The sequence below is a fragment of the Nilaparvata lugens genome, chromosome X, assembly GCF_014356525.2.
Source record: "Nilaparvata lugens isolate BPH chromosome X, ASM1435652v1, whole genome shotgun sequence".
NCBI classification, from domain to species: domain Eukaryota; kingdom Metazoa; phylum Arthropoda; class Insecta; order Hemiptera; family Delphacidae; genus Nilaparvata; species Nilaparvata lugens.
Genome location: NC_052518.1, coordinates 102,875,514 through 102,891,395, shown reverse-complemented (window position 1 = coordinate 102,891,395; position 15,882 = coordinate 102,875,514). Strand labels below are relative to the sequence as shown.

Here is a 15,882-nt window from a genome sequence, read left to right as displayed (position 1 = left end):
GAGCGCTACTATTCAAAAATTATTTGTCAGCCCGGGAATCGAACCTAGTACCCTACTAATTGCCGGTCAGGAATGCTTATCCTTACACCAAACTAACAATCACTGGATAGCAGCGCTCATTTTATACGAAGCCATACAGTCTACAGATGTCAATTACTGAGATATTGCAATTATTCAAATGCTAATGAATTAATTATTATTATAATAATTAATCAGAATAATTAAGCAGAAGTATTCGTGGTGAATTACAGCATGTATTTTGGATTTTCGTTTAATAATAATGACTAAGTATGAGTTGCTCTTATTAAAATACGTTACATGAAAATATTAATACAATTCCAAGAGCTTTACAGCTATTGCCTACAGTACATGATTTGGAACAATACTGGTATGAAGAATTTTGCAGGTTTTATACAACACATATGCAACCCTGTGAATACTTCATGGGGTATGAAAAGAAACAATTTTCCAAGTTTATCAGAAAATAAATATTTAAAATTAGTTATTTGTGCAACTAGTGCGCAAAGTGAAAGTTTGCCGCACCGAAAGAAACGTTTACGCCCGAGCCGTAGGCGAGGGCGGAATGGTTTCTTGAGTGCAGCCAACGAACTTTGCGCACGTATTTCACATTAAATTTTTCCTACAGTTACCATTGAATATGAAAAGTGGGTAATTATGGGTAAAATTCCCTGAAATCCATCAAATGTTTTTCTGTGTAATTTTATTATTAATAAAAACCTTAATTTATTTAAAATTGAATAATAATAATTGAATTATAATGATTAGTAATTCAATTGAAAATTTATCTGACTGCTTGAAGAGGGTTTATCTATGTAAGCATTGAAATGACTATAATCAAGGCACATAATGACAAGGCAACGCTGTTCTCCACTGCCATTATAACGTGGGCCTCACTATGAGTGCAGTTACCAACTTAATTTTGATTTTCCTGCACTGGTGCTCCATTAACCTACTAACTATTTTGCGTTGTCATGCTGCAAATCTGGAGTACGCAAAGTACTCACTTTGCGCACTAGTGCGGAAAAGTGATTCTTTGCGGCCTGCAATCAGTGCAGAAATGGTCACTTTTCAAGGTATCTGTAGAAAAAAAATATTTTGAATTGTAAAATTGAGTGTGTAATTGATGAATGTTAAGTGACACATAACCTAGCTACATTTGGACTGTTGTATAAATTAGAATTGGAACAGTTTTGGGCGGAAGCCTGTGGTAATTTTCTGTAAGTTGTGTAATTCTGAATGGTTAAATAAATAAATGAAAAATATTAGGATACAATTATAAGTGAGAGCTGTTAACACATTTTGAACAACTAATTACGACATAGCAGTCAGGTATTTTATAAATAAAAGCTATTAGCTCCTACTCACATTAGTGGAGCGCTTTCGGACACTAGGCCCTTCATCAAAACTTTGTTAACACAGTCATTTTATTTGATGTAGCTGACTGTGTATCAGACATAAATGAAAACTTGATCCCGTGAAACTTGACAACTTGACTTGGCTCAACTCCCCATACTGTTCCAGTATATCAAGAGATGGTCAGGATAGGTATTTGATGAACTGAGAACTTTACGAACTGACGTTCTGCGGTGAAGCTGAGCATTTGTATCACAGACTGCAACGAATACTTGATGCCGTGGAACTTGACGAGCTGAATGGTTCATCTCCTCATTTGTTTCAGTATCTCAAGAAATCATATTTAAATTTAAAAAGTCATTTATTTCTTTGAATAATGTTTTTCTTTTACATAAAAGTTATTTGTATATCTAGAGTGAAAAGTTCTGTTTTTTCTCCCTGAGGGAAAAGTTTGAAGCCCGAGGCGAAGCCGAGGGCAACAATAATTTTCCTGAAGGAGAAAAAACCTTTTTCACTCGTGATTTACACAACATTTTTCCTCCACCTACATTTTATAAAAACTGCAAATAAATAATTTTTAAAAACGTATGTGACCAAACAATGTTTACAACATAATCTAAAAAGTAAACAGAAACAGCTGGCTTGTAATCACAGTTCTCCTCCGACAGCACTATCTGTCGCCTAAAGTTGTAACAATGACAGCCACAACTACAGCTATGATGAAGTTCCCGTTTCAAATTTGAAGTTAATAAGTAATTCGTGGCTGATATTTTGAACAACATGGAATAGAAGAAAAAAAATATATACATTTTTTTTAGTATAGTGATATGAAGTTTGTAATAATAATTTCAGCATACAAACATAAATTTTATATATCGATCAAATGTCTGGTTGAGGTATTGAATTTAGTTGGTTTATGACTACTCTCTATGCTTCTTTATCTGAGCTCAGACCTTCTGACCTATTCCAAATGTACGTTTTTAAAATAGAGATGCTTCCCATGTTATTTAAATGGAGTCACTTTTACTCCCTAGGGAGTTTTTCTGTTTTAGTACCGAAAGCGGAAAAGTGACACTTTAGTATCATGTTTCAGGGAGTAAAGTAAGTACTTTTGTTAGTAGGTGGAGGAAAAATAATAAATTCATCTCAATTGCACGGAATTCCTTCACGAAGACTATAGTAGAATTTAAACAACATCCGACTTAGAGGGATATGCGGAGCATAGAGATGGAGGGAGATGAAAAACCAGTTCAGCCAATAACAGTAATGAATAATCATAGAAAGAATCGCGGTTGCCAGATTGACAATCAGGCTCAGTCGTTGCAGTGCTTCCAGAGAGGAAACTAGGTATGCGTATCATGAGGTGTTGAACTTAATACTACCAAATTTATGGATTCAATGTTGAAGTAATGACTGCAGAACGCTGTCTGCTCTATCACGGCTATATCGTGACCGCTGTATACCTCATTTTCTCTGCTCCGTAAGATTCCTCCACGTCGGAAGTTCTTCTAAATCCACTATAGTCGTTTGCGTCTGGAGGAGGAAATGGTCGGAAAAGTTACTTGATGAACTGGGAACGAACTGATGTACTCCCGGCATAAATGCATACCGTACTGTGCAAAAGTGTAAAGCTTTCCACCCGGTTGGAGTATGACAGTCTTGAAGCTCATTGAAGGCTTAAATTATATATTCAGGCGAGGTTAACACAACTGATATAACTGATATACTTCCTGCAATGAACAAAAAGCCATACGAGTTTACTTTTTACCATAGTGAGGTCCACGTTATAATGTCAGTGGAGAAAGATAGGAGATCAACGTTGCGATACTCTTTCTTGTAGGAAATGGATAGAAGGCATTGTTCTATAGATGGTAGATGATACAGGTTCATTGATATAATATTAACTGTTCATTCACGTTTAAAATGATCAGTTATATCCTATTAAAAAAGATTTGTTAATTAATTATTAATTGTACATTGTTAAAAGACGGTAGCTGATACAGGTTTATTGATGTAGTATCAACTGTTCATTCTCGTTTAAAATAATCAATTATATTTTATTAAGCGAGGAAATCTATATTTTTCAATAATTTCATAATTAGGATTAAATATTTTGATAACTAATAATTAATTCTACTTTGTTAAAAGACGATCTGGCAACAGAGCAAATCGAGAAAGAGATAGCGCTATCTGCTTGTTGAATGATAGACATGGATAGCAATACCATTGCTAATCAAACACAGCCATTATAACGTGGACCTCACTATGGCGTCGTCTGCGTGTGGAGGAGTAAGGTTCTTGATGAACTGAGAACTAGACGTACTGATATGCTCCCTGCATAGTGTATACAGTGCAAAAGTGTGAAGCTTCCGAACCCGGCTTGAGTATGCCATTGAAATAGCTCATTGAAGGCTTGAATTATATATTCACTAGTGTAAAACTGAACATAGTTTGGAACAAACTAGGAAGATACTTTGGAACATAGTTTCAATACAGTATACTTCAGATTATACTCTGTACAGAATTACTTCAGACTTGTGATGGACATGCGCAGTTAAGAAAGCATATAGTGGGAGGGATGCAGAGGCGCAATGTTGCCGTTTTGAAGCGGCACAATTGGATGCGCCGTGTCATCTCGCTTCAGGTTCTTGTGATGAACACATCTCGTAACATACACAAACATATCACTTTGGAACATTGCCAGTGGAGTGGAGCGAAGCGTTACAAAGCTCTCTCACACAGACACAAAAGAAGGAGAATGCTGCTAGGTAGTGGGAGAGATTAGTGGAGGATAGAGTATCGGACCTCTCCGTCTTTGAGATAGAGCTGTGTTAAAAGAAATTTATCTCGCACTTTAGTGACAGTTCATGTGCTCATGCTATAGTGAGGTTCACGTTATAATGACAGTATTTGATAAACTTTGGTTTTGCTATCCTTCTCTATCATTCGACAAAGCCGGTGGTACTATCCTTTTCTAGGTCCACAACAGTGCCAATTATGTTTTTGACAGTGTAGAAGTATGATTAATTATGCAGAGAATCGGCATCGCTATTCTTCTATCTTTATCCACTGACATTATAACGTGGACCTCACTATACATATGCAATGTTTCCTGTCTGAAAGCAGTCAAACGACTGACAAATTGGCAACTGCGCTTCCACCTATGACTCTATTAATCACTGTAATTGGCTGATCTCTTTCCACTTCTCTGCGCTGCTCATTCCTCCAAGTCCGAAGTTGATTTGTATGGACTATAATTGTTTTAATGCTGATTTTGCAGAAAAATTCACAGCGCTTATGGCGGCATGTGCATCAACTAGAGAAAATGAGGATAAATTGGTGCGCTGTGTGGAACTGCTGATTGAGAATGGTGCAGACATTGATGCCATGGAACGACACCGGATATCCGCCCTTATGTTTGCCGCTAAGGAAGGTCATGTCAAGGTAGTTGCCAAATTCATCCATTACAAATGCGCCCTCAATCTGCAGGATAGCCAAGGCTGGACTGTGAGTATAACATTTTTATATATTTAACAGTAATAATTGAAATTTGCATACAAGAGGTCTGGTTGCACAAAAGATTTTTAAAATCTAAACATGGTCGGAACCCTTGAAAATCATCCCCTATTTTAGAACACTCCACCTGTTACTTCGAATTTGATATTTATTATTTGTTTACATAATTGTTATTAAACGAAAATCCATATTGAAGTCTCAACTCACACTTACGCGACTCAGGTCGAAGAGACTGCAACTCTAGTCTCTTCTCGACGCAGCAGGTGTTTTCAAATGGTGACGTCGCGGAGACTAGAATCATAGATAAACAATAGCTTGAGTAGATATCCCATGGTATAGGGCGTTTATGTCGCAACTTTTACTGTTATCTCAAGCCTCCACGTAGTTCTTTCCCATGAAGCTGTGTGACGCTGGTAGGTACTCATACTGTGGCGTTCATACACTCTCACCCCAACAAAACAGTTAAACACTCGATAATAATCGGCTTGAGATAACAGTAAAAGATGCGACATGAACGCCCTATACCATGGAATATCTACTTACGCTATTGTTTATCTATGTAATCGACTGGTCTGAGAGTCACCATTTGGAAACACATGCTGAGTTGAGAAGAGACTAGAGTTGCAGTCTCTTCTCCACTTGAGTCGCGTAAGTGTGATTTGAGCCAAATGCTGCAATTTGTTTATTTCTTTGCTCTTTGTTTCTATTCAGTTCTTACTTTTCGTGAGTTTTTTAATAAATTTGAAATTATGGTTGAATAACGCGAAACCCATTCAGAGAAGGTTATCTTTGAAAAAAATTAATCAAGACTAAGATTGAACAGGCTTTTGTGCCACTAGGCCCAAGAATATAAATGATTTTTGAATATTTCATGTTAGCGTAGGATTTTTTTTTTAGGTTTTCGAGATGCTTAGTCACTCATAAGCGAATCGGTTAATCGGCGATTCTATAATTGAAGTTTGGATAATTTGAATCATACTGTACTAATCATCAGTGATTGTGTCAAATGATAAACTAGTGTGGAAGAATTTGATGAAACATTGAATATTGGAACTGTAATTGATGAATTAAAAGGAATTAATTAAATGAAAGGTATTAGATCAATTAAAATATAATTATTATTCAACGAAAATCCTAAAAAAATGCTGTAAATCACCCCGAAGACTTCTGCTACTGCAGACATTGACAACAGGGTTAACAGCTAGATGGAAATTCGATGAGAACTACTATCAAAAATTATTTGCCAGCCCGGGAATCGAACCCGGTACCTCCTAATTGCTAGTCTTGCTTGTAAGCATTCCTGACTAGCAATTGGGAGGTACCGGGTTCGATTCCCGGGCTGGCAAATAAATTTTGGATAGTAGTTCTCATCGAATTTCCATCTAGCTGATAACCCTGTTGTCAATGTCTGCAGTAGCAGAAGTCTTCGGGGGGATTTACAGCATTTATTTAGGATTTTCGTTGAATAATAATTATATATTAATTAGCATTTGAATAAATGCATTCTCTATTTAATTCCATCTGTGAATAAATTAAACTCCTGTTTGCAGAAAACATTTTTTTTAAGCAAACAGTATTGTATTCAATCATCTGTAATATCATCTGTGTAACGGAGTTTGTCATGTAAGTGATGACATTTAATAAAACTTGATTTGGTTTGATTAATTAAATTGATAAAATGAGGAGATCAAAACTAGTTGGCCATATTCTGCGACATGAGGGACTAAAAAAAATAATAATGGAGGAAAATACTGAGGGAAGGAATGCGCGAGGAAGGCCAAGACTGGAGTACTTAGAACAACTGAGATGTGCCAACTACAGAGACCTCAAAAGGATAGCGAATGATTGATTGATTGAGTACTTTATTCATGTGGATTACAATATATACTGGCTTATACACTTATATACAATAGCTTACAATACAGCAAAATTATAGATGAATTTACATAATATAGACTAAGAAAATAACTATTGAACTGTATATGATATGAAAGAAGCAATTTGTGATAACTATAGATAATATTGTTATGCATCTACATAAATTGGCAGAGCTTTGGACTTATTAATGTCCATTCTTCGGAAAGAATATTCAAAATATCCTTTTCACTAACTCTCTACCAAAACGTTAATTTCATTATTCAACTAAGGATTTATTTATAAATGGAAATATGTAGAAGTATTGATAATTAATATGAATATTAAGAGAAAAAAACAGAAAATTAATAAAGTAAAATAATTATATGGGTAGATAAGATCAAATCATTGATTAAGAAAATGGAGTATGCTGAAAGTTCATGGTAATCAACTTTCAGTAATATACAGCAGTATGCAGTGGATAATTAAAATAACATGAGTTATATATAATATAATATACAATTATTCTATAACAGGTTTATAGGTTGTATGGGGATGGGTGAGGGATGGTTGTCATGTGATCGTTCAAGGGCCGGACAGTTTCAGTCATTTGTTCCAAAAGATGTTTTGATAAAGTCAAATAATTATATAGGTAGAAAAGATCAAATTATTGATTAATAAAAGTAAGTAGGCTGACAGTAGATCAGGGTTATCATCTTTCAGTAATATACAACAGTATGCAGTGGATAATTAAAATAACATGAGTTTATATATAATATATACAATTTATTCTATAAAATATCTATAGGTTGTATTGGTGAGATGGGTGAGGGATGGTTGTCATGTGATCGTTCTAGGGCTGGACAGTTTCAGTCATTTGTTACAAAGATGTTTTTGATAAAGTCAAATAATTATATAGGTAGAAAAGATCAAATTATTGATTAATAAAAGTAAGTAGGCTGACAGTAGATCAGGGTTATCATCTTTCAGTAATATACAACAGTATGCAGTGGATAATTAAAATAACATGAGTTTATATATAATATATACAATTTATTCTATAACATATTTATAGGTTTGTATTGGTGGATGTAGGTAGGTTTGTAATTAAGGGATGGTTGTCATGTGATCGTTCTAGGGCTGGACAGTTTCAGTCATTTGTTCCAAAAGATGTTTTTTTGAAGTCAGGATGAAGCTCGCTCGGCTCTCGATGGACCTGATAGAAACAGGAAGTTCATTCCATGCACGACAGGCACTGACTAAAGAGGATTTTGTGAAAATAGTGGTTAAAGTATCCTTAAAGTACTTTCTCCGGTTCTAGTATGTGAAGCATCTATCCTCCTACCTTTAGAAACAAATTTGAAATCATCTTTGAAATAGTTCGGATTTCCGTATTTCAAGATATCTCTAACAAGCTTGACTATTTGAAATGTCTTTGATCGGGAAGCTTCAATGTTGAACTGGCATTGTGGGCAGGGGTGATATGTTCATGACGTTGAAGAGAGTAGACGAAACGTAGACAATAATTGACAGAAATGATTGATTGATTGATTGAGTACTTTATTTATGTAGATTACAATATATACTGGCTTATACACTTATATACAATAGCTTACAATACAGCAAAATTATAGATGAATTTACATAATATAGACTAAGAAAATAATTATTGAACTGTATATGATATGAAAAAGCAATTTGTAATATAATAACTATAGATAATAATCATATTGTTATGCATCTACATAAATTGGCGGAGCTTTGGACATATCAATGTCCATTCTTCGGAAAGAATATTAAAAATATCCTCCCCACTAACTCTCTACCAAAACGTTAATTAATGACAGACAGATTACGTTAGAAATGACAGAGAGGCATGGAGATTTGCTGCCAACCAGCCCAACAAATGTTAACCAAGGAAGATAGAAAGAAAAGAAATTCATAAATAATATGAATTTGCATATTGTGATTTTTGTTATTAAATTGATTTGTTGTCTATAAAAATACTTGCACAAGGTAACAAACAACTTTTTTAAATTTAACATCAAGGTTTCAGATTTTTTCTTATCCCCGGAAGCTGGTGTGGGTGTGCATTCCACCCCCTCCCCCGTAGTTGTGCGTACTTGGTCACAATAAAAATGTTATTTCTTGTTTAAGTGTATCAGAAAATGTAGTCAAATGATGACGCAATTCTTTTCAGTTCATACTAATGAGTTGTAGTTGGTTTATTTGAGCTGTTTCAAATAGGGCACGTGGAAGTGATTTGCCAAGAACCACATACGATAATTCAGAAGTCTTGGAGTGATTTGCCTCAATGTTACACTAATCAGACTTTCCATTTTTCTCTACAGAGTCACTTGAGAGCAAATATACAGATTTGCAAAGTAGTGATCTCTTTACTGCGGGAGTTCTCACAGTGGGATATCCTACCTAGGAAAGAGAACTGAGTACGACCTGGTTTTTAGACTTCTCTATTAGGTTGGATATCAATGGGAGAAATAATTTAAATCATGATATAAATGGAACAAAATCATTTTGAGATTGGATCAGGAAGAAGAAGAGAAAAACAAGAAGTGGAAATCTGGGAAAATTGAGTCAATTTTTTGAATAGTGATTTCACATGTGAACTATAGTGAGGTCCACGTTGTGATGGCAGTGGAGAAAGATAGAACAGGGTTGTCGATTCTCTGCCTTGCCACTGCCTTCTATAGAGGATAGCTGATACCGGTATATCTGATGTAATATTAACTGTTCATTATTTTTCAAAATAATCAATTATTTCTTATTCGACAGGGAAACGAATATATGATTAAATAATGAATTTAATAATTGAGATTAAATATTCTGTAGATTAATCATATTTCGACATTGTTAAAAACGAACGTTGCAGAGCTAGAAGAGAACATCGCTATCTGCTTTGTCGAATAGACAAGGATACCAACACGAATTTTAATAATAATAATATCGAATGACCTGGCTGGCTCAGGTCTGGTGTCAGAGTTTTCAGGTCGCAACTGATCAATTTCAGGGCCTCTGGCATGATCTAACGACTGCTTTTTAGGCAGCCGGGTCCGACGGCTTAACGTGTTCATTCGAAACACGGTAGTGGCCCGAGGTAAATATCTTGCCCGGGCCGGGATTTGAACCCGGGCCTCTGAATCATAAAGCCAGCATCTGAGCCATCATAAAGCCACTCGTCTACTGTCATTATAACGTGGACCACTGGACCTCACCATGTGATAAAACTATTTTACTAGTGTACTAGAAAGAGAGTAAATCGTGAAAAAGCTAAGCTGAAAATTCCCTTTTTTTTGGCAGGGTTTGCTATGGCGAGCATGAATGAAAAATTAAACAAATATTTTATGCTATATTATATGAATTTGAGACAAATATTCTAACGAAGACACTTCAGATGTCTATTTGTGGATTGATCGAATTCATAAACATTTCTAATTCAATTCTGAATTGATCCTTATTCTCATAATTATTGACGAAGGTGGTTCAGGAATCAATCAACCTGAGCTTTATCAAGAACCAAATGTTACAATCACCTGAAATTTTTTCTATTCCACTTTTCTCTCTCGTTCTCTCTCTCTCTTTTGGTAGAGAGTTAGTGGGGAGGATATTTTTAATATTCTTCCGAAGAATGGACATTGATATGTCCAAAGCTCCGCCAATTTATGTAGATGCATAACAATATAATTATCTATAGTTATTACAAATTGCTTTTTTCATATAACATATACAGTTCAATAATAATTTTCTTAGTCTATATTATGTAAATTCATCTATAATTTTGCTGTATTGTAAGCTATTGTATATAAGTGTATAAGTCAGTATATATTGTAATCTACATAAATGAAGTACCCAATCAATCAATCTGTCTGTCTCTCTCTCTCTCTCTCACTTTCTCAACCTCTCTCTGTACGTTCTTTGTCACCTCTCTGGTACTTTCTTTTTCTTCATCTCTTTTACTCCTTGGCTCTTCATTTTAAATTTTGCAAATGTTTTTCTTGACAGTAAATTACGATTTTTTCGTGTAATATAAGCGACTCGCACCTGCGCATAGGATTCTTCCCTTGCACGAGTTATGATGTAATTTTTTGAATTTATTTTTTGTATCTATGTAATTGAAATGTTTTAAAGTTTTTGATTTTGATTTGAAATGTTGCTCACCTAGTGTATGACTTGTGCATAAAATTAAGATGCGTAACAAATTGAACCCATAGCCGGTGCAGCGAAAGCGGTATAAATTTGATACGCTTCAAACTACTAGCAGAGTATAGCTTTACATAGATTGTGTATTCTATGCTACTAGGCCTAGCTAGCACGCCTAATTTAACATTTTTCTAGTTGAAAAATCATGATCTCATCGATTTTCTGTTTAAAACACTGGAAATAAATAACGAAGGATTGGATATACAAATCTATAATATACAAATAGATATACAAATCGTGAATATATACAAATATATCAATAAACATGAAGCTACTCACCATTTTGATAGGCGTCCAAAGCAGTTGCAAAGCTTGAAAGGAGAGAGCAGTATACTCTTAAACCGAATGAAGAACCAACCACCATAGTTCCTGAAGGAAAGAAAGAGAGAGAGATACTATGCAGTGATAGAGTATAGAGTAGAGAAGCATCATGCATTTACAAAGCGTACTATACGAAATTCCAGAAAAGAAAAAAGTGTATGGAAACTGATTAAAAGTGGGGAAGGAGAAGGATTTTATCTTTCTTGTAGATAAGACGAGAAAACCGAGGAATTTTAGTGATGCATTTAGCCAGACAACCGTGCATGTAATACCATTTTTCATATCATTCCATGCCAAAGCTTTACACCCAGTTAATTTGAATGATACCAATGATTTTTAACAAGATAAAACAAGTTAGGTGTTAAATCTAGATTAATAATTTGATTTATACATTTGATACCTTTTGAATGATACCAATGATTTTTAACAAGATAAAACAAGTTAGGTGTTAAATCTAGATTAATAATTTGATTGACACATTTGATACCTTTTGAATGATACCAATGATTGACAAGATAAAAAATCTGGTGTGGTACACTCACACAACTTTCCTTGCTCATTGATCTATAAGTCTCATTAACGACGATAATTTAGGGAATAACATTATGCATTTAACAAAATTCATTCTTCTCAGGAATATTACGGAGCTCCTGCAATTTTCCCAGAAATGAGACTCATGTCAGTTGATAGGGCTTATAAATAGCTATGTAGGGTATAAATTTGAAGAAAATCGAAAATCGTTAGAGCAGTTTTCGAGAAAACCGTGAAAAACATGGTTTTTTAGCCATTATCCGCCATTTTGAATTGAATTTTTTTGAATTTCTTATTGTCGGAACCTCATGGTATAAGGACCTTAAGTTTAAAATTTCAAGTCAATCGGTTAATCAGGAATGGAGTTATCGTGTTCACACACACGCACACACACACACACACACACACACACACACACACACACACGCACACACACACACACACACACACACACACACACACACACACACACACACACACACACACACACACACACACACACACACACACACACCTAAAAATCATGTTTTTGGACTTAGGGGACCTTGAAACGTATAGAAAACTTGAAATTGGGGTACCTTAAATTTTTTTGGAAAGCAATATTTTCCTTACCTATGGTAATAGGGCTAGGAAAGTAACAAGTTAGGAGTTAAATCTAAATTTGATAATTCAATTGACACATCAGCGATATCTTCATTCAAAGTGTCTCAGTTCGTTAGTATACTGATAAGCTATCAATTTTAAGGCAGAATGAATGGGTCAATTGAATTAAATCTAGAATCTCGGACTAGTTATTAGTTACTAGTTCTAGCTATACAAATAAGATTATGCAGTTGACTCGAATCATAGAATTTGCTTAAAAATTCTTGGAACTACAAATATTGCTACATTCTATTCAATCCACCTGACTATTCATCCTTAATCTTTTATCCTTCAATCGACTTCCTCTCAAATATTTTATACGGGAATATACAATTTAGTAGTTTCCTCCAAAGTTAGTTTAACCAGTTCATGGATTTATTTATTACTAACCGTCAGGCTCGCTTCGCTCGCCATATCCGTCTATCCAGGGGGCTCCGCCCCTTGGCCCCCAACTAGATCGTCCAAAAATGAGATCAGCGGGCTAGCTTCGCTCGCCTGCATTTTTTATTTGAGCATGCTTCATTCCATCAGAAAGTCAAAGTACTGAAAAACGTTGGAAAAACGCTGATTTTGTGCGTATCTTTGGCATTATTTCAAAATCCTTCTTACACAACATTATTACACCCCAGCTGAGCTTCTGTAGTAAATTTGAACAATTTCTGTCATTTGTTCTCGATAAAGCTGAGAAAGCAAAAAAAAAAAAAAAAATAATAAAAAAACGCTAATTTTGGGCGTATCTTTGACGTTATTGCAAATTCCTTCAAACACAACATTATATTACACCCTAGCTGAGTTTTTGTACTAAATTTAAACAATTTCTGTCATTTGCTCTCGATAAATCTGAAAAAAGCAAAAAACGCTGGAAAAACGCTAGTTTTGGGCGCATCTTTGACGTTATTGCAAATTATTTCTAACACAACATTATTACACCCTAGCTGAGCTTTTGTACTAAATTTAAACAATTTCTGTTCATTTGCTCTCGATAAATCTGAGAAAAAGCAAAAAAAAAAAAAAAAAACGCTGGAAAAACGCTAATTTTGGGCGTATATATGACGTTATTGCAAATTTCTTCTAACACAACATTAAGCTACTCACCATTTTGAAAGACGTCCAAAGCAGTTGCAAAGCTTGAAAGGAGAGAGCAGTATACTCTTAAACCGAATGAAGAACCAACCACCATAGTTCCTGAAGGAAAGAAAGAGAGAGAGATACTATGCAGTGATAGAGTATAGAGTAGAGAAGCATCATGCATTTACAAAGCGTACTATACGAAATTCCAGAAAAGAAAAAAGTGTTTGGAAACTTATTAAAAGTGGGGAAGAAGAATTTTATCTTTCTTGTAGATAAGACGAGAAAAGTGAGGAATTTTAGTGATGCATTTAGCCAGACAACCGTGCTTGTAAATATCATTTTTCATTATTTCATTCCATGCCAAAGCTTTATTCCAAATCCATTAGAATGATACGAATAACTTTCAACAAGATAAAACAAGTTGGGTGTTAAATCTAAATTAATAATTTGATTGATAAATTTGATACCTTTTGAATGATACCAATGATTTTCAACAAGATAAAACAAGTTCATGTTATATCTTATTATATTAAAGCTGCATAGACAAAAAATTCACAGCTGATTGTCACGGAGAACCAACCTCAAAATCAGGGATCTAAATTGATAATTCAATTGACACATCAGATCCCTTAAGGGATCTAAATTAATAACTCAATTATTGACACATCAGCGATATCTTTATTCAAAGTGTCTCAGTTCGTTAGTATACTGATAAGCTATCAATTTTAAGGCAGAATGAATGGGTCAATTGAATTAAATCTAGAATCTCGGACTAGTTATTAGTTACTAGTTCTAGCTATACAAATAAGATTATGCAGTTGACTCGAATCATAGAATTTGCTTAAAAATTCTTGGAACTACAAATATTGCTACATTCTATTCAATCCACCTGACTATTCATCCTTAATCTTTTATCCTTCAATCGACTTCCTCTCAAATATTTTATACGGGAATATACAATTTAGTAGTTTCCTCCAAAGTTAGTTTAACCAGTTCATGGATTTATTTATTACTAGCCGTCAGGCTCGCTTCGTTCGTCATATCCGTCTAGCCAGGGGGCTCCGCCCCCTGGGCCCCCAACTAGATCGTCCAAAAATGAGATCAGCGGGCTAGCTTCGCTCGCCTGCATTTTTTATTTGAGCATGCTTCATTCCATCAGAAAGTCAAAGTACTGAGAAAAACGTTGGAAAAACGCTGATTTTGGGCGTATTTCAAATTCCTTCTTACACAACATTATTACACCCCAGCTGAGCTTCTGTAGTAAATTTGAACAATGTCTGTTCATTTGTTCTCAATAAAACTGAGAAAGCAAAAAAAAATGCTAATTTTGGGCGTATCTTTGACGTTGATGGAAATTTCTTCAAACACAACATTATATTACACCCTAGCTGAGTTTTTGTACTAAATTTAAACAATTTCTGTCATTTGCTCTCGATAAATCTGAAAAAAGCAAAAAACGCTGGAAAAACGCTAGTTTTGGGCGCATCTTTGACGTTATTGCAAATTATTTCTAACACAACATTATTACACCCTAGCTGAGCTTTTGTACTAAATTTAAACAATTTCTGTTCATTTGCTCTCGATAAATCTGAGAAAAAGCAAAAAAAAAAAAAAAAAACGCTGGAAAAACGCTAATTTTGGGCGTATATATGACGTTATTGCAAATTTCTTCTAACACAACATTAGTACACCCTAGCTGAGCTTCTGTACTCAATTTAAACAATTTCTGATCATTTGTTCTCGATAAATCTGAGAAAAAGCAAAAAAAAAACGCTGGAAAAACGCTAATTTTGGGCGCATCTTTGACGTTATTGCAAATTCTTTCTAACACAACATTATCACACACCCTAGCTTAACTCCTATACTAAATTTGAACATTTTCTGTTCATTTGTTCTCGATAAAGCTGAGAAAGCAAAAAAAAAAAAAAATAATAATAAAAACGCTAATTTTGGGCGTATCTTTGACGTTATTGCAAATTCCTTCAAACACAACATTATATTACACCCTAGCTGAGTTTTTGTACTAAATTTAAACAATTTCTGTTCATTTGCTCTCGATAAATCTGAGAAAAAGCAAAAAACGCTGGAAAAACGCTAGTTTTGGGCGCATCTTTGACGTTATTGCAAATTATTCTAACACAACATTATTACACCCTAGCTGAGCTTCTGTACTAAATTTGAACAATTTATGTTCATTTGCTCTCGATAAATCTGAGAAAAAGCAAAAAAAAAAAAAAAACGCTGGAAAAATGCTAATTTTGGGCGTATCTTTGACGTTGTTGCAAATTTCTTCTAACACAACATTAGTACACCCTAGCTGAGCTTCTGTACTCAATTTAAACAATTTCTGTTCAT

At 34.6% G+C, this 15,882-nt stretch overlaps 2 protein-coding genes across 8 annotated transcripts in view; one reads left to right on the top strand and one right to left on the bottom strand.

Moving 5' to 3' along the window:
• Positions 1-15,882, top strand: part of LOC111046306 (ankyrin repeat, SAM and basic leucine zipper domain-containing protein 1) — a 118,266-nt gene that overhangs the window by 34,885 nt on the left and 67,499 nt on the right. For all 5 annotated transcript variants that reach the window (XM_039442886.1, XM_039442884.1, XM_039442887.1 and 2 more), the window contains one exon: positions 4,655-4,881. In XM_039442886.1, coding sequence (XP_039298820.1) covers positions 4,655-4,881 — 227 coding nt within the window. The remainder of the gene's footprint in view (positions 1-4,654; positions 4,882-15,882) is intronic.
• The window catches only part of LOC111046310 (solute carrier family 41 member 1), a 179,392-nt gene that overhangs the window by 112,330 nt on the left and 51,180 nt on the right, over positions 1-15,882 (bottom strand). For 2 of the 3 annotated variants that reach the window (XM_039442880.1, XM_039442878.1), the window contains exon 2: positions 11,242-11,331. The exons of the other annotated variant lie outside the window; for it this stretch is intronic. In XM_039442880.1, coding sequence (XP_039298814.1) covers positions 11,242-11,331 — 90 coding nt within the window. The remainder of the gene's footprint in view (positions 1-11,241; positions 11,332-15,882) is intronic. 3 annotated transcript variants of the gene reach the window in all.